Source organism: Odontesthes bonariensis, chromosome 6 (genome assembly GCF_027942865.1).
Source record: "Odontesthes bonariensis isolate fOdoBon6 chromosome 6, fOdoBon6.hap1, whole genome shotgun sequence".
Taxonomy (NCBI): domain Eukaryota; kingdom Metazoa; phylum Chordata; class Actinopteri; order Atheriniformes; family Atherinopsidae; genus Odontesthes; species Odontesthes bonariensis.
In genome coordinates, this window is record NC_134511.1 from 30,471,557 (window position 1) to 30,492,589 (window position 21,033).

At 42.1% G+C, this 21,033-nt stretch overlaps 2 protein-coding genes across 2 annotated transcripts; one reads left to right on the top strand and one right to left on the bottom strand.

The window, feature by feature from the left end:
- The first annotated feature begins 345 nt into the window (after window positions 1–345).
- Window positions 346–12,293, top strand: pptc7a (protein phosphatase targeting COQ7 a). The gene is made up of 6 exons (XM_075468233.1): window positions 346–894; window positions 1,938–2,117; window positions 3,103–3,301; window positions 8,645–8,768; window positions 8,859–8,988; window positions 10,362–12,293. Exons 1-6 carry the CDS (start codon window positions 693–695, stop codon window positions 10,418–10,420), a joined length of 894 nt encoding a protein of 297 aa, XP_075324348.1. The 5' UTR covers window positions 346–692; the 3' UTR covers window positions 10,421–12,293.
- A 4-nt stretch (window positions 12,294–12,297) lies between these two features.
- rad9b (RAD9 checkpoint clamp component B) lies at window positions 12,298–20,954 on the bottom strand. Its single transcript, XM_075468232.1, has 11 exons — window positions 20,921–20,954; window positions 20,550–20,620; window positions 20,229–20,366; window positions 19,982–20,096; window positions 19,774–19,873; window positions 19,455–19,561; window positions 19,222–19,328; window positions 18,461–18,525; window positions 18,184–18,306; window positions 16,590–16,812; window positions 12,298–12,942 (listed from the first exon to the last, which is right to left on the bottom strand). The coding sequence occupies exons 1-11, from the start codon at window positions 20,952–20,954 to the stop codon at window positions 12,808–12,810; spliced, it is 1,218 nt and encodes a 405-aa protein (XP_075324347.1). The 3' UTR covers window positions 12,298–12,807.
- Between the last annotated feature and the right edge of the window lie 79 nt (window positions 20,955–21,033).

Genomic DNA, 21,033 nt, shown 5'->3' on the forward strand with positions numbered 1-21,033 from the left:
ACAGCCAAGCTGGTGGAATTTGTTTACAGTACAGCTCTTTGTACAGGTTCCAACATAACATTGAACATATAGTATGACATACATACAAACAGACACATACATACGTCACACATAAATACATAAGGGTCATACATAATTCATATCAACAACAGTCCTCAGCGACTGCATAAAATAAAAGTAGTTTAACTACGCTTAAAATAGCTTATTAAAGTTGACTTGTTCTCTTAAGTAATCAACTGTAGCCTGTAGGTGTATTAACTCTAAATTTGACAGACGAGGACGCAATGTTTTATTTCCATATAAGGAAGCGCTGATTGCGTAATGATCTCCTACGTCAGAGCAGTCACAAGACTACTCGCAGAACGGAGTGTGGTGGCCACAGCCGTTAGTCCATATTTTGTGTAATGCTGCGTCTCAGAGGAGGAACCATGGCCGCTGAGAGCCAACACTTACACTTAAAACGCTTATTGAGTGGAAGAGACAACTGTTTTCTTTGAATTTCATCTCAAAGGCGAAAAGGTTCACGAAACTTTGCTTCAAATACCAGCGGAAAGCATTGTCTTTGCGCGCGTGACGGCTCTTGCTTAACGGCCGGACAGGTTAGCGAGTCAACATTGTGTGCTCCAATCGACGCTAAGCTAGCGGCGCTGCTAGCTTGGCTGGTTCGTTTAAGCGGAGCTGGTGTGTAGGTGATGTTGTCCGTGCTGTCGTACGGTCGATTGGTTGCCAGAGCTGTTATCGGCGGGCTTTCTCAGACGGACGGCCGCGACTACAGCCTGGTGACGGCGAGCTGCGGCTTTGGGAAAGATTTCCGCAAAGGCATCCTGAAGAAAGGGATGTGTTATGGGGACGACGCGTGCTTCATCGCCCGGCACAGATCCGCTGATGTTCTGGGTGAGTGCCTGGTTTGCTTTTAATGTAACAACATTCACAGTTCAAGCCGACATCACTATTAGAGGCTTGCTCTGACTTGAATGGAGGGCAACGGGTCACTGCCATAACATGAATGCTGACCCCTTATCCAGCCGACTGATGCAAGTGCTCAAAAAGTGATTAAACTCATCTTGTACTTTTACTTTTATGTATTATTTGCCTTTAAGACCTTTGCAATTCTTTATTATTTGTATCATTGAACTTAAAATTTATCAAGTGAAAATAATTAATTCACCTGTCCATGTTTTTGTTAGACGTCTAGGTCTGCTCTGTTGAGGATTGATTAAAACACTAAAGCAAAGAAGGCTTTATCCTACATAGGCGAGATGTTATTTAAGACCTCTGCAGAATCTGAGCATCTAAATTGATTGCCTGAGTGCGGCTGACGCACACTGAGTTGATCGGGGAAACAAAAATCAGGGTATCTTTTCACCACGATCTTGTTGTTTTTGGTAAGCTCTGTTACTTTGTAAGTTTAGGCCTGTTTCTCCTCTCCAACTCTGGGTCAGGAGATGCTGTCCTTGTATGGTCAGCAGAGCAGATGCTGAAGACTGAAGTTTCCTTTCTTGGAAAATCTTGGACCCAACCAAAAGCGCGTATAGGAACATGGCTCTTACTATAACAAAAATGATGTGTGTTTATATGGCATCAGAAGCTGGCCAGATTGATCAGAAACACTTGAAACTAATTGTGTGAAGAATCAAAGATGAACTTTCTTAGGTGAAGGCTGTTGCACACTTTGTGACAATCCTTGGCTGCTACAAGTCTGTCCTTTCCGGTACTCGTCATTTTGCATCTTGTTGAAAGTGCCCATTGTTTCCTTCATCAAGCAGCTGCCTGTTCTTCATGTTCTTTAATCTCACTTGGGGAACAAGTCTGGATTGTCAAAGATGTTATCTGTCAAATTGCTATTATTTTGTTTATAACAAATAGTTCGCTGGTTGAGTTTGAAAAGGACTATTGTAACAATGTCTTTTTTTTTTTTTTAAACATTACTTTCACAGGTGTTGCAGATGGAGTAGGTGGCTGGAGGGACTATGGGGTGGACCCGTCGCAGTTTTCTGGGACACTGATGAAGACGTGCGAGAGGTTGGTGAAGGAAGGACGCTTTGTCCCCAGCAACCCTGTGGGGGTCCTTACGACCAGCTACTACGAGCTACTGCAGAACAAAGTGCCACTACTGGGTGAGTGAGGCCACTTTTTAAGACAGTTCTTCCTCCTTACCCCTGAATTAAAGGCACATCTTTGGCGACTGGCCTTTTTTATTTGTTTACTTTCATATACATTCCTGTGGATCATACAGAATCTTTGTTGTACTCTCTAAACGCTGGATCATTAAGTCTAACAACTGCCTCCTCCTTTGCCATGTAGATCATCCTGTGTGGTTAAATGAGTGTCGTGTTCTTCTGGTTGTAAGATTTAAATATATTTTCATACGATTCCACATTCGGCTCACAGCGTTTCACATTGTTCGAAGGCTCGGCAAACAAATCCAGATCCATGCCAAGCAATCTGCACGACATTACATTTTAAGATGTACTGTGACTGCCACTAAATGGTATATATCTTTGTGGTTTCGATTTAAGTTGTACTGTTTTGATCTAGTTTGTTCAGTGTAGCTGCGACAGCATAAAGATTTTTGCACCATGAGTCAGAACAGCCAGATCCAATTAAAAAAAAAAAAAAAAATCCAGGGAATGTCCCAGCTAGTATCCCTTTCCTCCTTCGGACTGCTGCCTCCCAACAAAGTCTGTGCACACATTTCACATCAGGGGCAGATCTCTGTCTCAGCGAGCGTTGGTACTTTTCCATCCAGTTCTCACATGTACAGCAGGGGAAACAACACTGCATTGTGCTGCTCTTTATCTGGCAAAGGGAATGTTCTTGAGGCTGTCAGCATGTGTAATTGTTTTGCCGTAGCGAAAACAGAGCAGCAAAGGGGTGAGTCACAGTGCGTTAGAGGTTTTAAGGTGGATCCCAGAGAGCATGTTTTGGTGTGCTGGATGAATCACCATTAGGGTGTGGCCTCACGCTGCTCCACCAGCTCATGTTTTCTCTTCATCACTTAAAAAAATAGAAAAACTTTACACTTCTTATATATTGTTGCAAGAGGGCATGCCCTAATCGGGAATTGAAACACTGATCTTCCCATCTTGTGCGTTTCTGCAGGTAGCAGCACAGCCTGCATTGTGGTTTTGGACCGGCAGAGTCACAGGCTGCACACAGCCAACCTCGGAGACTCGGGTTTCCTCGTGGTTCGGGGCGGGGAGGTGGTCCACCGCTCGGATGAGCAGCAGCACTACTTCAACACGCCATTTCAGCTCTCTATTGCTCCCCCAGGCGCCGAGGGGGCAGTTCTTAGTGACAGGTGAGAACTCCAACAGGAAGTAACTTTTGCATCAGCTTTTGGAGGGTGCACATGTGCACGTGTTTGGATGCAGCAATTGATGAATATTGAAGCTCCTATAATGTTAGATGGGTTGTTTGTTTACTGTGTTCTTCAAATCATGCTGCAGACTTTCAGTCAGGGTCTGATGAGATCTTTAATAGTTTCCTTTAACCGACCTCAGTGTAGCTTTAGCCGAACATGGGTAGTTGTCCTCAGTGAGGATGCATTTTGGTCCAACTCTTACATTTCTGGAAGACCTGAATGGGTTTTCCTAATATTTAGACCACCACCAAGGTTCAGAGGGGTGAAGTTACAAGAGTTTGTGGGGAAAAAAGTTTTCAGAAAGTTCAATTTTAATCATAAGTTAATAGCTTTTCGTAGCCTCGTCTTCATTAAAAACACTCAGGGAGGTGAGTGGCTTAAAGTTACCACATTTATGGATATATCGGATCTTTCCGGCTCCCTCTGTGTTATATTTTGAAGCTTTTATTCTCGATAAATGCCCACGTTGCACAAGTCTTTGGTGGGCAACCTTGGTAGTGGTGATTCTTTGTATTTAGTTAAAATATATTATTAACTAATTTTATTATTGTTATTATTTTATTGGAGCAGACAAAACAAAGGATCTTATCTCCAGCAAACATTTTTTTTTTCATGCTTGTGTTGTTTATGTTTATGCATTTAGCAGAGTCTTTAATCCAAAGCGACTTATAAATGAGGATATAACATTACAGCTAACATCAAAGCTAACAACAAGCTACATAGAAGGTAACCACTCGTCAGATGCTGTCAGAGGTGACGGTGTAGAGATGGAGTGCAGACAACTGGGTTGGACTTTCTGGAGCGGCCCTTAACTGGTTCAGGTCCTACTTAGAAGGCTGGAGTTATTTTGTTACAATTGGCAGCTATGAATCTGAGCGAGTGGCCATGACTTGTGGAGTCCCCCAGGGGTCAATTCTTGGACCTCTTCTGTTTAACTTGTATATGCTCCCTTTGGGTCAGATATTGCAGAATTTTAACATCAATTATCACAGTTATGCAGACGATACACAACTTTATGTGTCTCTGTCACCGGACGACTGCAGCCCAGCAGACGTACTGTTTCAGTGTCTGGAGGAAGTAAACACCTGGATGAGAGAGAATTTTCTACAATTAAATGAAGACAAAACTGAGATCATTCTGTTTAGTAGTAAAGAGAAAAGGGTCAGCGTTGGTAAATATCTTGAGACTCGGGACCTTACAATCACTGACCAAGTTCGTAACCTCGGAGTGTTGATATACTCAGACCTGACTTTCAGCAGCCACATCAAAGCTGTCACCAAGGCAGCTTTTTACCGTCTCAGAAACATCAACAGAATTAAAGGTTTCCTCTCCCAAAAAGACCAGGAGAAACCCATCCATGCATTCATCTCCAGTAGACTCGATTACTGTAATGCTCTGGGACTTCCCAAAAAGAGCATTAAACATCTGCAGCTCATCCAGAACGCTGCTGCTAGAGTTTTAACCCGGACCAAGAGATCTGAACACATCACACCAGTTTTGAAATCTTTACACTGGCTTCCAGTCAGTCACAGAATCGATTTTAAAAGCCTGCTGATGGTTTACAAATCCCAGAACAGTTTAGGCCCAAAATACATCTGTGATATGTTCAGAGAATATAAACCCAGCAGAGCTCTTAGATCCAAGGACTCAGGTCAGCTGGTCCAGTCCAGAGTCCAGACTAAACATGGAGAAGCAGCATTTAGCTGTTATGCTGCAAACAAGTGGAACAAACTGCCAGTGGAGATTAAACTTTCACCAAATGTAGACATTTTTAAATCCAGGTTAAAGACATTTCTGTTCTCATGTGTCTATGCATGAAATATCTTTTAACTCATCTAGACTGTTGCTTGTTTTTAAATTCATTTAAATTATTTTACTTGTTTCTCTTTATATTCTTTTATGTATTTTTAATGCTTCTTCCACTCCCTGCTGCAATGCTTTTATTTTATGTAAAGCACTTTGAATTGTTTGTACATGAAATGTGCTATATAAATAAATTTGATTTGATTTGATAGAGGGAAATATAGGGTAACTGCTAGGATAGGAGATGCTCTCCGAAGAGCTGGGTCTTAAAGAGTTTCTTGAAGATGGATAGGGATGCCCCTGTTCTGGTAGTGCTCGGTAGGTCATTCCACCATCGTACAGAGGGGTGACGTGTGCTCTTTTAGGCTGATTGAAGACCAGACGCGCCGCTGCGTTCTGGACCATCTGCAGCGGTTTCACAGCACAGGCTGTGAGACCAGTTAGGAGAGCGTTGCAGTAGTCAAGGGAGACTGACCATAGCCTGCACCAGGAGCTGGGTGGCGTGTGGGGTTAGGTATGGCCTGATCTTTCTTATGTTTAGCAATGCGAAGCGTGTACAGTAAGTGTTGTTGAACTGAAGTGTAACAGTGGGTCAGGAGCCACGTGCTGCTGTGTCTCGTTGCCGTGGCGTGCCGAGCTGCAACACGATAGACGTCAGTAGAGCGCAGGATGTTTGCCAAGATTCCCCTATCACCCAGGTCAAAGTTTGCGTGGGCTGATGGGCACAAAAAAGAGGCCACAGCCAATTCTGCCCCGGCAGGCTCTACCACCTTTTTTACTCGTACATCTATAATCTGGTGGATTATTTTAAGGCTCTTATGCGTTTCTCAGAAAACTGACAAAATACGAACGACAGATGAAGGTGAACTGCATGCCTAAAGTCAATTTCAACCAATCTGTTATGAATTGTTCCATAAATTATATTTTCTTTTTAATTTTACTCAAGACTATAGAGTCAAAACTAGATATGGAAAGAATTTAATTTGAAGAATTGAATTCAATATTTTGTCACACCTACAATCAAAAGTAAACAGATAAGTACCTACCAGCCATCCTGGAGATTGTGTAACCGCGTGGATCCAGATAACACACGTTTTGGAAATGCACAAATATACAACTAGGGCTGTCACGATAACAAATTTTGCTGGACGATAAATTGGCCAAGAAATTATTGCGATAATCAATAATATTGAATTTTTCGCAACTTTCAAACAATTTAATGACAATGGGATAAAAAAAAATGCAATAAAAATGCGAATACACCCTTTTAAATATCAATAAATGTGATTTTATTAAAATAACAATGAAGAATTTCACATGCACGCACGCACACACGCACACACACACAAACAGAGTAAACAATAAGAACACCTACCCACCCGAGGTGGCATTAACAAGAGCAAGAGATGTCATATTTGTGTCCTGCAGAGCAGAATGCTATGGTCAAACACCAGCCAAATTATCATGTGAACAAGAGCAAGAAGCGGACCTACACACAAACTGCTAGACTGTGAGAACGGGTGGTTATGTTTTAGGTGCATGATCATGTTGGTTGTATGGCTGGATTTACATGGCACCGTTTTATTACAAATCCGACATATCAGCTCGTTTAGATTCAGTGGCTCACCATCATCATTTGGCTGGAAGCCAAAGTGGTCCCACACGGGAGCTTTCGCCGTTTTCTTCGGCACCAGTTCCATAACTTTTCTGTCATTAGCTGCTATCTGACTTGACGCGAGCTGCGGCTTCTGCGAGGTAACAGTTGAACGAATGCTGCTGCTATCTATCAGAGGTCAGCAGTAGAACACATGGTCTTAAATGGCGCGAATATGTTACCGGGGCAACAACCTTTTTTATTTTTATTTATTTATTTATTTATTTTTTCTTCCCAGGGAGGCCTGCACTGAAAATTGAAAATGCTCTAACGTTCAAAAATCATTGCGCTGAGTGATAGCGCCCATCATTCGGTTAGGTAGGGAAAGGGCGGGAGTGGCGAGGAAACAAAGAAATGCGCAAAAAAAAAAAAAAAAAAAAAATTATCGTGGCCAGAAAAGTGATCGTGCTTGGAAAAAGTTATCGGATGATTTATTGACTTATTGGATATCGTGACAGGCCTATATACAACCCTTCTGGGGGAATGTTCACTCAGTTCTCTGCAATGTGTTGGGATATGGGATTCCTACATCTTGTCTTGCTCTGTACCTTGGACATTTGGATGGATCGGTGCATCCAGCCACCAGATACTCCTGGTGGCTGGAAAGAAGGCCATTACTAAAAACTGGCTCAAGTCTGACACCCCTAGCAACAAACAATGGATGTCAATTATAGACGATATACTAGCGATGGAGCATCTCGCATACAAGTTGAAAGTGAAAGAAGACCTATTTGCTAAAAGATGGGGAAAATGGTTGTCATATAAGGAAAGACTTGATTTTACATAATTATATACAGGCTCTGTTGAGGCTATTACTATTTGTTTCTGTTTATTTTCTCTTTCCTACTCTGCAATTCAGAGTTGATTGTCTTATTGTATTGTCAAATATTGTTAACTAAACCAAATAAACAAAAATTGTTTTAAAAAAAAAAAAGTCAAAACTGAAGACCAAAACCCCTTACAGCCTCCTCACGTGACGAGGGAGATGATGATTATAGTTACCTCTCAAAATATTAATACTATATATTGTACATTAATTACTTTGATATTGCTTGTCCTTGCGTATGAAAAATGATGCATTTATGTAAGACACAATTATTCTCAAACATATGACTTTTTAAATTATCTCAAGTGTTGGTCCTTTTTAAGCTTTTGAGAAATGACTTTGACTTAAAGGTGGGCAGTATCACCCGGTACATAAACGTCTTTGTCTCCATATCTGACTGTTGATGCTGACAGTGCGTTTTCAGGTTTTACGTCGTTGCCTGGCTGGTAGAACATGCCTTTCAGTCGTCTTTTCACATGAGCTGAAGTTGTAGCTACATAAAAGTTGCTGCACAGGACAGGTTGTTCCTGGGAGTATTGGCTCAGTGTGTCCCTGTTGCAGTCCAGGTCGTTTGTAATGAATAACATTCGTGACTCGCTTGGGGGCGTTCAGCAGGGCAGAGGCATCTTCCTAGAAACAAACTTGACACTGGTGGATGAACTTGTTCCCTGCCTCTGTGTATTTGTGGCACCTTTTATCGGAGCAGACTGTTCTTTCCAAACCCCCATGTGATGATTCCTTGAATTTGTCCTCATCGGGCACATGTGATTGTCTCCTGTAGAGAAAATTAATCTGTAGCTTTTTTCCCCATGAAGTCGAGTAATGAGCTGTAATCAGAAGCTGGGCCAAACGTTTAGATTGATCAGGTCACATGGGACAGATTTCTCAGCATTGTTGATTCTCCTTGGTTTTCATTTGTAGCACTAAGAAACCACATTTTTACATATTAAAGACCAGAATTGCAGTACTCCTGACTTTATTGCGTCTGTACCTGCAGCCCTGACGAAGCAGACAGCTCCTCCTTTGACGTACAGCTCGGGGACATCATCCTCACTGCCACCGATGGGCTGTTTGACAACATGCCCGACTACATGATCCTGCAACAGCTCAAGAAGCTCAAGGTATGTCACAATATAAGGTATATCTGCCTCTGAGGTGGAATCAGGAATGTATTGGAAATAAAAACTTCATGCTTTGTTTTTACTTGTCAGAAAACAAACTATGAGAGCATCCAGCAGACGGCCCGCAGCATTGCAGAGCAAGCCCACGTACTTGCGTATGACCCCAACTACATGTCACCTTTTGCACAGTTTGCCTGTGATAATGGACTGAATGTAAGAGGTAAGTGTTTTGTTTTTCAGTTTAAAAAATATTGGAAAAAAGGTATTTATCTGGGCACCACCCTCATAGTTTCCCTTACTGGTAAGAAATGGGGTTCGTTAAGGTAGAATATCATCACCTCTTCTCTAAACTGACTGTTGGCCTGGATGTATGATGGGAGATGGTCGTCTTAAAGGGATAGTTCGCCTCTTTTGACATGAAGCTTTATGACATCCCATATTAGCAATATCATTTATGAACATTGACTTACCCCCCGCTGCGTCCTGTGAGCCGAGTTCCAGACGAGTTTTGGCGTTGATGAAGGTAGTCCGGCTAGTTTGCTAGGGTCCCGAAAAGAAAGCGTCTTGCTTCTTAAAACAATATGCGTTCAAAAGAGTAGTACATTTCCATCACAAAATCCTCCCTCCAGAAAAAGTCAACCTCACATCGCTTGGCGCTATTTCTCTCTTCCTTCATATCACTACGGGCTGTGTAAACTGTGCAGACCGAAGTGCAGACCGAGCACTCCCCTGCTTCCGAGCAGCAAACACCGTAACAGGTGCGGCTATCGCTATCGCTAGGTGGCTGTACGCATTGATATGAAGGGAAGCAAAAATAGCGCCGAGCGATGAGGTCTGACTTTTTCTGGAGGGAGGATTTTGTGATGCAAATGTATTACTCTTTTAAACGCATATTGTTTTGAGAAGCAAGACGCTTTATTTTCGGCACCCTAGCCAACTAGCCGGACTACCTTCGTCAACGCCAAAACTCGGCTGGAACTCGGCTCACAGGACGCAGCGGGGGGTAAGTCAATGTTCATAAATGATATTGCTAATATGGAATGTCATACAGCTTCATGTCAAAAGAGGCGAACTATCCCTTTAATCATCTAATGTAGTGCTGGGTTACAACAGTTGCTTAGTCTGTGCAAGTTATAATGAGCAGTACAATATTTTATCAAGATTGCTCCAACTACAGAGGACCTGATGCTAAAATAAATTTTCTTTAGCAGATAGAGTTGAAGATAACTAGGTCATATAATCGGGAATGAATTATGTAATGATAATCGCATCCTCTTGTGGGTGGTGTAAATTGTACGCACAAGCAAATATACTAGCACAAAAATTTCATAAGTGTACAGATGATGTTAAAAATGGCAGGTGAAAGCCACGTTCCTACTCTTTATGCTGTACTAAAGAACTTTACGTAAAAATGTATCTATTTATGGGTCAACCGTTTGTTTTTAAAAATGTAATTACCGTGCCTTAACTGATCTAACGTTAAGTGACACGTGGTATTTGTCTTGCTTTTATATATTTATGAGTTATTTTTTGTTATTTTGTCTGTGTGGAGCTTTACTGTCTAAAGGCTGATGATGTTTTCTGTCTGTCCAGGAGGAAAGCCAGATGATATCACAGTACTGCTGTCCATAGTGGCAGAATGCACCGACTAGACTCTGGAGCTGCGATAGGAAGTGATGAACTGCTTTAACTCCTGCTGGCCAGGATGTAGAACTGATGTCTGACCTCAAGTTCTGTAGGATCTAGGCTGTCTCAACCCTCAGCTTACCACCAACCTCTTCCTCCCCCCAAACTGCCCACTCTGTGATTATGAACGTCAAAGAGTGGTCAGGTAAAGGCCTGACACATCGGCCAGATTGCACTGATACCATCTTTGCACAGCCCCACAGCTCACTCGATAATCCCATTGCCTAGGATCAGCAGTCATTGGGCTTCTTGGAGATGTCTGATAAAGACAAGTTGTCTTTTTCTGATAGGTTGGGCTTGGACAAAGAGGAAGATGCAGTCAGACAGGAGGTGTTGGGAGTGTTAAAATGGCTGCCAGAAGGGAATGCTAGTCCATGAGTACTGTCAATAAGGGAACAGCGCAGGAAATGGCAGCATTACAGCTGAATAAAGAGGCTGCTGTGAGCAAGCTCATGATCTTCATGACATTGCGGTAGTGAGATGGCCTGTAACCCTCTACGTGGCCGCAGGGAGCATCTGTGCGACAGCATGACATGACTGATGTGCTGTTTGGGGACGTTTTGTTAAATATTAGCAAAAACAAAAAACATTGAGTGTATGTGACATTTCTACACACCTGTGGTGCATTTCTTTGGGCTGGTTGATCCTTAAGAATTTTATAATGAAGAGCGGCAGCTGCCTTTTCCTACCAGTGCAGTGCACTTCAAGTCTTGCACATATTTTGTTACTTAATGGGAGGAGTGTGTGAGCGTCTGTGTATAAAATGTTGTCAAAGTGATGCCCTCTCTTTAATCTTAGAGCTGCTGGTGAAGTGTTGAATGTGATGTGTGTGTGAGTGCACTTGCGCTCATCAGTGTGTCCGTGTGTGTAATTAGTGTCACTAAAATGGATGTGACGGCTCCAGACTTCTCCATATCCACTTGACTTAATACGTCTGACAGCCTTTTATGCACAAAGCTTAAGAAGCATATGTGGAAAAAGCTCAATACAGTGGAGGTTGGTCATGTGACCAAATGTATTTTTGTAACTTTGTTCAGAGTGTTTGTTCACAATCAAGGTTTGGTTCCACCAGCACAAGCGAGAAAAAAACAATTCTCATCGTGTTTTCCATTACACCACTACAGATTTGCACTCTTTTACCTACAATTAGAAAGATTTCTAAGTAAAGTCCAGATTTTGCGTATTTACATTACGATGTGCCTTGTATCAGGTTTTGTTGATACTGGCAAATGTCCACAGTTCCTTTGCACCCCCCCAATCAGAGCACAGAGCCTGAAACTGTAAATTAGCCATATGAGTCAAAACAGCTTCTCCATCATGCCCCGCTCCACTCAATTCTGCTTCTCTGTACTGAGTAAGGAGCTTAAGAGTCGTAATAAATCCATCCCACGCTTAGAAAATCCTTCCTGTGGATCTTTGCATCACTGTTTAAAATCTGCACTAATCTAGTGGACTGTTTCCTGGCTTTATGTGCGTTCACATGGATGACCGGGTGTCATTTTGAGTTGGGACTGATGGGGATGGATCGTATTCAGGCAGAGCAGTGAAGGGGAGAAATGTGAGTTGTATTACAGCACAGGTCAATTTGAGCAGCCTTAACAAGAATATAAAGTGGTACTTGTACTGTTGGCTTTGTGTTTCCTGCTTCCTGACTCTTACCTGCCCTGAGCTGACTCCTGTTTGTTTTCCACCAACATTATCTTCCAAACATACTTTGTGTCAACCAGTGCATGTTTATACGGACACGGTGTACAGTTCAATGCACATTTTAGCTCTGTGTGGGGGTAAAAAGAAAGAAAAATCTGAACAATATTTAAATAAAGATTATAGTTTTTATTATCCTGTTGTAAGCTGCTGTCTTCTGTAGATAAGAACAGTATCTGGTGTGATATGAGCGGTGAACAATGCAGTGCAGAGGCATTTCCCTTGTTCATTTTCACACCCAGCTGACTGGAAGCCCCCGGGCTGTATTTTCCCCATCGAGGCATTATCACATTTAGGTCTGCATGCAGAGTGTTTGCCTCGCCACACAGATGAAGATGATGCTTAAGAACACTTTGTACCTCGTGCGTGTACTCCCACATTCCTCAGATAATCGGGCATACCACATGTTCCCATCTATAAACAGGTGTGGCAGCTTCACCTTATGACCATCACAAAGAGAAAATAATAAGAAGTTAATCACTTATAAAAGCACATAGAAATCTAACACTTAAATACAACCCTTTCTCTGTTAACAATATGCATTTTTTTTTTTTTTTAAAGCCTTACTGTACACTGTCGCCCCCTTTTGGCAGAAATCGCATTACGACAAATGACTTGTGAAACAGCTCGCCTTTTATAGTGAAGGGCTTCAGGGATGGTGTTCCTCCTCCTCTGTAGTTTCTTCGTCACTGTAACATGCCAGAACAAGCAGTCCGGAAGCACAACCACCACCATCATCCTCATCCTGCTCCGAGGACAAAGCTTTGAACAGCAGGGAGCAGATCTACAGGGAAAGATGGGTTATATGTGAGTTATTTAACATAACATCAGTGTCATTTGAGCTGTTTGTTAAACATTGGTGGTATTTTCTGGTATGTATTCTCATAACTCCCCCTCCTGTTCCACATGCCTCTTGTCCAGGATTGCACAAATCACAGAAAAACAAAAATATAAACATAAAAAAAGAATTATAGTTACTCTAGAGGGCATTTCCTCAGCTTCTAGTGCTACAGCGAGGAACCTTATTTTTGACCAGGATCTGTCCTTTGACTCGCATATAAAACAGGTTTCCAGGACCGCCTTCTTTCACCTTTGTAATATTGCCAAAATCAGGAACATCCTGTCTGAGTGATGCAGAAAAACTGCTCCGTGCATTTGTTACTTCAAGATTGGATCACTGTAATTATTCATAATGGAGCGGTCCCAAAAAGTCTCTGCTGATTCAAAATGAGAACAAATAGGAGAGATCATGTTTCGTCAGTTTTGGCTTCTCTTCTCACCCAGAGTGGGATTTCAACACCCTCTTTGGAAACCACTGATTTAAAGCAACTCTAGAGAAGTTTGTGAACCTTAAAACTATAGCCGCTTTCGGACTGTAGGAACCTTTGGCAGTTCTAATAACCTTTTAATCCACGGGGCCGTTTTCTCCCGCATTCATACATACAGGAACTCGGGACCATCTCCCTCAGTTCCAATAACCATTTTAGCTTCTTCTCCGAGGCTGGGTCTTTTCAGGGTTCTATACGAACACATCTGACGGAGGTGGTTGGTAGCTACGCCTCATGTCATGCTATCACGGCTGAAATGTTTACTCATATGACACAGACACAACCGGCGCGTGTTTAATGAGTTAAACTTACACGTTGTCTCCTTTGTCTGCGGCACTCTGCTCTCCTTTCTTCTTTCATGAAATGAAAAAGTATGGCCTGCGCTCGATCCTTCGTCTCCTGACTCTCTGTGTGCTCTTCCAGCCTCAATATTAGACGCCTACTGTGATCGTCCATGATTAATATTACCATCATGCATACCATGAACACGGTGGCCTCCCCGCTCTCCATATTAGCTTCTTTGTGGTGTTTTTTCTTGTCTCCTTACTTTTACCGGGTTTTGTTTTGTTTTGTTGTTGAATGTGGCGCTAAAGTAGCACGTCGCTGATGCAGACGGCTGCGTGCGCCGCATCAGTCCCAACCTGGTCCCGACTCATGTGCGAATGCAGATTGAAACAGTTCCGCTGGGGAAGGACAGTTATCAGAACGGAATTCAAGGAGGACCGTTCTTATAACTGCGTTCTTATAATGGCTCTGTCCGAAAGCGGCTTTTGAGCTTCTGACTCATTCTGAAGTACTCTGACTTATGTTGTGCACATTCCACACGTATGTGTGTGGCTGTGCATGTGTAGGGCTCAGAGGTTTGTTTTTGTGACAGTGGTGTTACAACTAAGCCAAACGCTCTCCTGTTACTTTAATTAATAAAAGGTAACATAAAGGAGACTTGACTAGAAAGCAGGATCAACATATCCAGGGTATCTTCTGATTATCTGGCTTAACTAACCCAGACTATAAAGGTCTCACTAAGCGATATTACGATGCTGATTTAAACTCTTTTTCATGAAGGATCAAAAGCAACATGGCTGCTGAAGCTGGACAAAAAGATGACAAAAACTATTTAATTCTTATTCAGAAAGGCAGATGCAACACTTAAATACTATTTGCCAGTGGCGGCTCCTGACATTTTTTTTGGGTAGTGCAATTTCCAGTCTGTGAAAGCTACATCAGAGTGTGCTGTGCGAAGCTGAACCGATTGCACTGATGCAAACCTGTTAAGTTCCCACACAGGAAATAAAATGTCCAATCGTCCAGAAACTCCTTGTCTTCCTTAAATAAACACAACGCAGAGTCGAGGGGTTATTTGGTCTGCCAAATAACCAAAGTGACTGCAATTTCCCCCCGTTATGTCCATAAGTACCATAAAAGTCCATAGGACTGAGGTATATTTGTCTAGGTAGCATAATTTATTGTAATAATTTTAAATAATTTTTTGTTATTTTTTGCATAATTTGCCAATCAGTTAATATTACACCATAACCATTATTTATTTATTTTCCTCATATTGTTCCAGGATTCTATGAAATAAGTAAACACATAACCTCTTAATGATAAGATTCATTCAATTTTCATTCTAAAGAATGTAATTAAAATGACAGCGTTTAAATCCAAGTCAAGTGTTTATTGAAGTTTTGGAAAATATGACTTAGAAAAGCATAACCAGTTGTCAAACATGGTTAAGTGCAGCTTACTTATGTGAGATTTCTCTCTTTTTTTAAATATAATACTGCACCATTAACAATGAATGTGTCATTATACATTCTGCTATCATTGTCAACATTATATAAAAGATTTAAATCATTACAAGTCAATGATTGAGCACAAAAGGGTAAGTTATTTAGCTACATCAAATACTACCTGGAAAAATAGCAGGGTTGGTGGAGCCCTGGGTTTCATCTTTGCCCCGCAAGGCGAGCCCGAAAATCCTGCAAAATTCTTCCAAACTTCCTTCTCCGCATTAGTACGACGACGACTAAAGGGTACTTCTGTCAGAAACACTACCGTATTGTTGCACTCGACACTCGCCATCTTCTTCATAGAATGTTTTTTTTTTTTTTTCTTTATTGAAAACCACAATGTTACAACAACAAGTAGAAAGTTTGTGGTCCCGCGCAACAGACATATGACGAAAGCACGTTGTGCGTCGTTTGTGCGAGCACATAAACCCTCATAGAAAATGCATTGGGAGCAGGATTTTTGAAAAAAACCGAGGTCCCATTCATGTCAATGGGAGCTTCCTGGTGCAAATTCGACCCTGACAGAAATCGCACAAAATGGGCGTAGCAACACCAGGCGCGACCTTAATCTGATTGGACAATGACATATACAACCAGTTTGCCCACAGTAGATCAGTCCCACCTTAGCAACTAGATTAAAAAAAAAAAAAAACTCCGTGTTTGGTAGTGCGTCGCACAAATCGCCCCTATGGAGGAGCCGCCACTGCTATTTGCTCCAAAACATGAAAGCAATTTAAACTAATCAACAGGCTTATTGTAAATGCAAAAGTTAGTTTTCTGTAAACTAAACAACAGGGGTTTTTAGTTGTGCAGTGATTTTATTTTTTAAATCATTTTATGCCGTTTAGAGACTTTCATGAGCAAACAAAACTTACAGTTAAAGGATTATTCGTGTTATCAATCCTAAAATGTTCACATGAATTGAATAAGTTCCCTTCATAGCACTCATGAGGATGATTGTTTCTAAGAGAAACAGAGGAACTTAACCTGTACCAGAGAATATCAAATCCAGAGTTGAACCTCGCTAAGCCACTAATTCTGCTTGGTAAAACAGGTCTCTGGTTGCTGACAGGGTATATCTGGCTCAAAATATTTAATATGGAGAAATAAAACAAGGTGTTGGGCAGAAAACTTATAAGGCATGAGTTTTAGGTTGGACTGTGATGATTCCAACCAAAGGAGTCAATGTGTTATGGCACTCCAGTAAAGTTTAAGTAAAGCACTTGACTCTTTGCAATGTCAATTGACCTCTCGGTTAACCGTGTGGAGAACCCAATGGAATTTAGAAACCAACAGGAGGGTCTTGTTACCGTAGTGGAAGCAGGCGTCACGGTGGCCCCGGTAGATTCGTCGTTGGGTAAATAGAGTCTGGTACAGTTGTCGTTCTGAGCCAGAAGATGCATCCAATCAGGACAGTTCGTTATAGGGCTGCCCTGGCTTGATGCGACCACCTCCGTCACATCTGGAATTTCATTGGGCATGCTGCTGTGTCCCTCATATACACCCACATGCAGAGCAGCAGCATCTGCATACCTGGGAACCAAAACAGACTGATCGGCCTTAGCTGAGCAAATCCATCTGAGTCCTACCTCTGCGCTGTGCCATCTTATGTAAGTACAAATAATAACTGCTTCTGTGCAGAAATCCCATTATGTCTCAGTGAAATCATTAGGATTAGCACTGGGTCTGGTGGGAAGAGGCGTTTGTTATACTTGTTACGCGCGTGTGATGATGGAGGTGGAACTGAAATAACCGGGTTTTTTGGGTTTGTTATGACAGGAAGCATGTTGCCAGGTTCATGTTGCATCATTTTAGACCCTTGGTCGTTGTAGACGGCAAAATAAATAATCATTTTTCCAAGCGTTTATCAAAAAGCCAGGCTGGGATGAAGGGATGTGGCCTTATCTCGTGGATGGCAATCTAGAATCTTGAAAACCCTGCCAAATGGTTCTCTCGGCAAGAAACAAAGTCGATGTGAACTGAGTTATCTCAAGACAAAACGCACTGCAGAGATCCCCAAAGTAGAGTAGTTTGCAACATGTTTGCTATTTGTTTTGGATTGTTCCAATATACATTTGTATAAAACAAGCATATGTTAATAAGAGAAAATATCCCTTTAGATGTAGAACCTCTATAAAAAGTCTGATTATTTTGAGATTAATCGTGAGTGATGTGATTAAATAGTTGAATTAATTGAGACCCCTAGAATTTATATTCTTGCACTAAAATAGAATAAGAGGAATGATGAACACAAGATTAAAGAGAAAAACTTATTTGGTTATCTATCAGGGGATACCACTGTATGAGCTAACAAGAGAACGACTCTGCCCGTAACCAAACTATACGTCATCAACCTCGATCCAGGATCCAGGACACAAGTGCAATTTACAATGCCTCGATATAAGTTCAGGCTCCTTTAAGCAGGTAAGCAGGTCCACTCATGAATAAGCATGCCAGGAGAAGTCCAAATGTTCAGAAACTACCTCCTCATAAGGTCGGGGATGTCTTGGCAGACTCCTAGGAGAGGAGACCAAGCTGGGACTGATGTAACAAGATCCACCTAGATCCCCAAAGTGGAGTACAACAGTGTGAGAGATGAGGGCATTACAGACCCTGTTTATTTCTGTTACAGACACCAGGCAGGTTGCCATAACACTGTGCCTCTTAGGAGGCTGAAAAACAGTGAATGAGGGCAAACAGCCCTGACCGAGTGCCAGGAGAGAATTTCAGGTAGAGCCCCTGTGGGAGGATTTAATCACACCCTCCAATCCTGTTGTTTGTCGATGAGGAAGCTGTCCCTACAAAGACCACAGATCTGACGAAGACGGGGTCCAAACAAACCCTGTCTGTGAAACCTTGCTGTGGGTACGATCACCATTATTACAAAGAGTGTTTGTTTGTTACCTGGGCTTAGTGGGGACCGGGGTTGCCATTAGCTGCGAGGGACCCATGCTTTCAGAGTCGATCAGAGTAGCCAGCACCACAGCGGCCTCGAGGACCATGTCCTCCACAGAGAAGCACACAGGCCTGCAAACAGCACAAAAAGAGATAAACAGGTTCACCAGCAACAGACGAAAAACAATCTAAAGCACCCTGGAGTTAATCACACTCTCAGTTTGAATTTGGTGTTATATGAGATATGAACACGAGTCAAGCTAATCTCAACAGCAAGGAAACTTACTTTCCTGCTGCACCAAAGTGAACTGACACCGGAAGGCAGTACGACTCTGCAAAGGACAGCAGACCCTGAAAAGATAAAACAATTTACCTCAAAACTATGACAGACTGTGACAGCGTAACATAGCTCATGAATTGGTTGGTTAGATCAGAACATATTTAAGAAAGTTAAACAATGAGTAAATTGAGGTGGACTTAAACTTAAAGCCTGACTCCTAATCCGTCCACAAAGGATTTTCCCAAAACCAAAGGGGGTGAGACGACTGGCCTGGATAATGAGGAGTCTCTCAGCTGGAAGTCCCACAAACATTCCAAGACTTTAGGGACAAGAGTCGTGGGTGTTAATGTAGGTCAAGTCTTATTAGATGAGAAAGCACAAAGACCGTTTCCATCTCCTAGATTAGTGTTTTTGGAGTTACTAAAACTATCAAGAGATTCAACATTGCAGCAAATACAATGCAAAGTGTGGCAAGAAAATTGCAGCTCATTACTTCTATTACTTTTTCCACGAAGTGGTCATTAAAGTCAGTCTATCTTTGCAAGGAGGAGTCACAGCCCTGAGGGGAAAGTTCACGAGAAAGTGAAACAGAGAGCCAGGCAGAGGCTTTACGACACCAGAGTATCCAGATTACAGGCCCAGAAATATCACGTCTTACACATGAAATGCCCCCGGTGAGTCAGACTGCCACACTCATGGATACAAACCACACACATATTATACTCATGTGTCAGGATAAAGGGAGCCTCCTAAAATAACCCTGTTACCCTCAACTCCTTCAGGCAGAACGTGATGTCAGAGTCAACTCCAATCTGAAAGTAGTCAAACTCATCTGGGTGTAAGGACATCTCGGTGTACAGCACCTTCATGTGACCTGTGGCAGAAGTACATCCAAGCACTTGTATTACATTTTAAGAGCCTGTTTTAATGAGCTCGAGAGTTTAAATGTGCAGATTTTGCAACTGTTGTCACTTAGAAACGCATCAGAACATTAACTCGCCCTTTGCACCCTCGCAGTGATTTCTCAGACTGGCGCTCAGAGACGTCATGGACAGAGTGATTTCCTCCTGAAACACTGGGAAGTGCATCACCATATCACAGAGAAGCCTGCAAAAACAGAGAACAGAAAAAATACATACCAAAACAGAGATTTATCTATGTTCTACTGACTGATGTTGGCTTTCTGAGGACTATTTCGGTAGTTTTTATCCATGAAAAACAAATAAAATGGTGCCTGACTGACTCAACGGAAGAAGAAAATATTAAAACTTTCACGTATGGATGGATCTAACGTGATAATGACAAACTGGAGTGCTAACCTGGCAGGTGCTTTCAACACATTAGGACAGAGGTGTGAGGCAATCACGGCCTGCAGGGCCTCGCTTTCCTGGAAACGTATGTTGTGGGTTTTAGTGATGCCTAAAACAAATGTAGAGATGGGGGATTTGGCCACCATTTGTGCCACCAAGTGTTCACAATATGCAATATTGAAAAAAATTGCTAAAAGGGGGATGCTGTGTTTCCTACCATGTCTGCAGAAAAACTGGATCATCACTCGGTCACTGAGAGTGCTGACTGATATCTGGCAACGCTCCACATTGCGCTCAATGGAGGTCAGACCCCGGAAAAGTGGTAAGACAGACTAGAAAACAGACATGTTTTCAATTTAAGTTTTTCATGACTTTTAATCCAAGGTTTAAAAAAGGACACCACAATGACTTGTGTCATTATGATGCCAGTTTTGGCTCTCAGATTCATACACTGACTGATATACCTTCATGACCAGTTTGCATTTGATTGTTTCACATCCGCTCTCCGATTCTGATCCAAGGCTGTAATGGTGGAAGAACAGCGGCGAGAAGAGGAAGCAGGCGTATGCAGAATGAGCAGAATTCACTGATCTCAGAGCCAGCTTTCAGAAAAGAAACAAGACAAGGAGATTTAGTTAGGATGTGAGATGGAGCCCAACACTTTGGGGAGGATCCTTATGGGCACTGACATAAAATGCAATGAAAGAAAATATGTAATTCGTGGTTTACTCCTGTCGATAAGTCAAACTTGTGTTTTTCCAACAGTTTTTGTCAGTGCCGCTCACCCCCCTGTCCGTGGGATCCAACCACAGCTCATCTCCAATCCTTGACAGGGCATGAATAGCCTTTCCAAACACTGCAATACAAGGCGCCATCACAGTCCGAAGTTAGCAATGTGTAAACTTAACATGTGATGCTACTAAAAGCTTGACAGCTTTTTTTTGTCTCTATAAACAAAGTCTGTCAACTACAGGCCGTAAATAGGAAATATGTAAAGTCACAATACAGCCGCTAGCTTATTTAGCTAAGTAGTCACAAGCAAAAATGAGCTAAGGTTAGCCATGCTAATGATAGCTATACCCCCTCCCCCCTCCCCCATTACAGTTTTTGACAGCAAATTAAGCTGTTATATTTCCCCATTCTTGTTCATTACTACCTTTTACGCAGTTCCCTTCAATAACACAGTTCATATTTACTAATAGCGGGTGGGGTTATCAAGATAAATATGAATTAAAAAAGGGTTGACGGATAGCTCAACCGACGCCCTTT

Coding starts and splice junctions, on each gene's coding strand:
- rad9b (XM_075468232.1), bottom strand. CDS start 20,954: ATGAACTGTGTTATTGAAGGGAACTGCGTAAAAG. Junction 20,621..20,920: donor TGAAGGGAACTGCGTAAAAG/GTAGTAATGAAC, acceptor CTTGTATTGCAG/TGTTTGGAAAGGCTATTCAT. Junction 18,526..19,221: donor TCTGCCTGAAGGAGTTGAGG/GTAACAGGGTTA, acceptor TTATCTTTTCAG/GGTCTGCTGTCCTTTGCAGA.
- pptc7a (XM_075468233.1), top strand. CDS start 693: ATGTTGTCCGTGCTGTCGTACGGTCGATTGGTTGCCAGAGCTGTTATC. Junction 895..1,937: donor CAGATCCGCTGATGTTCTGG/GTGAGTGCCTGG, acceptor TTACTTTCACAG/GTGTTGCAGATGGAGTAGGT. Junction 8,769..8,858: donor AACAGCTCAAGAAGCTCAAG/GTATGTCACAAT, acceptor TTTACTTGTCAG/AAAACAAACTATGAGAGCAT.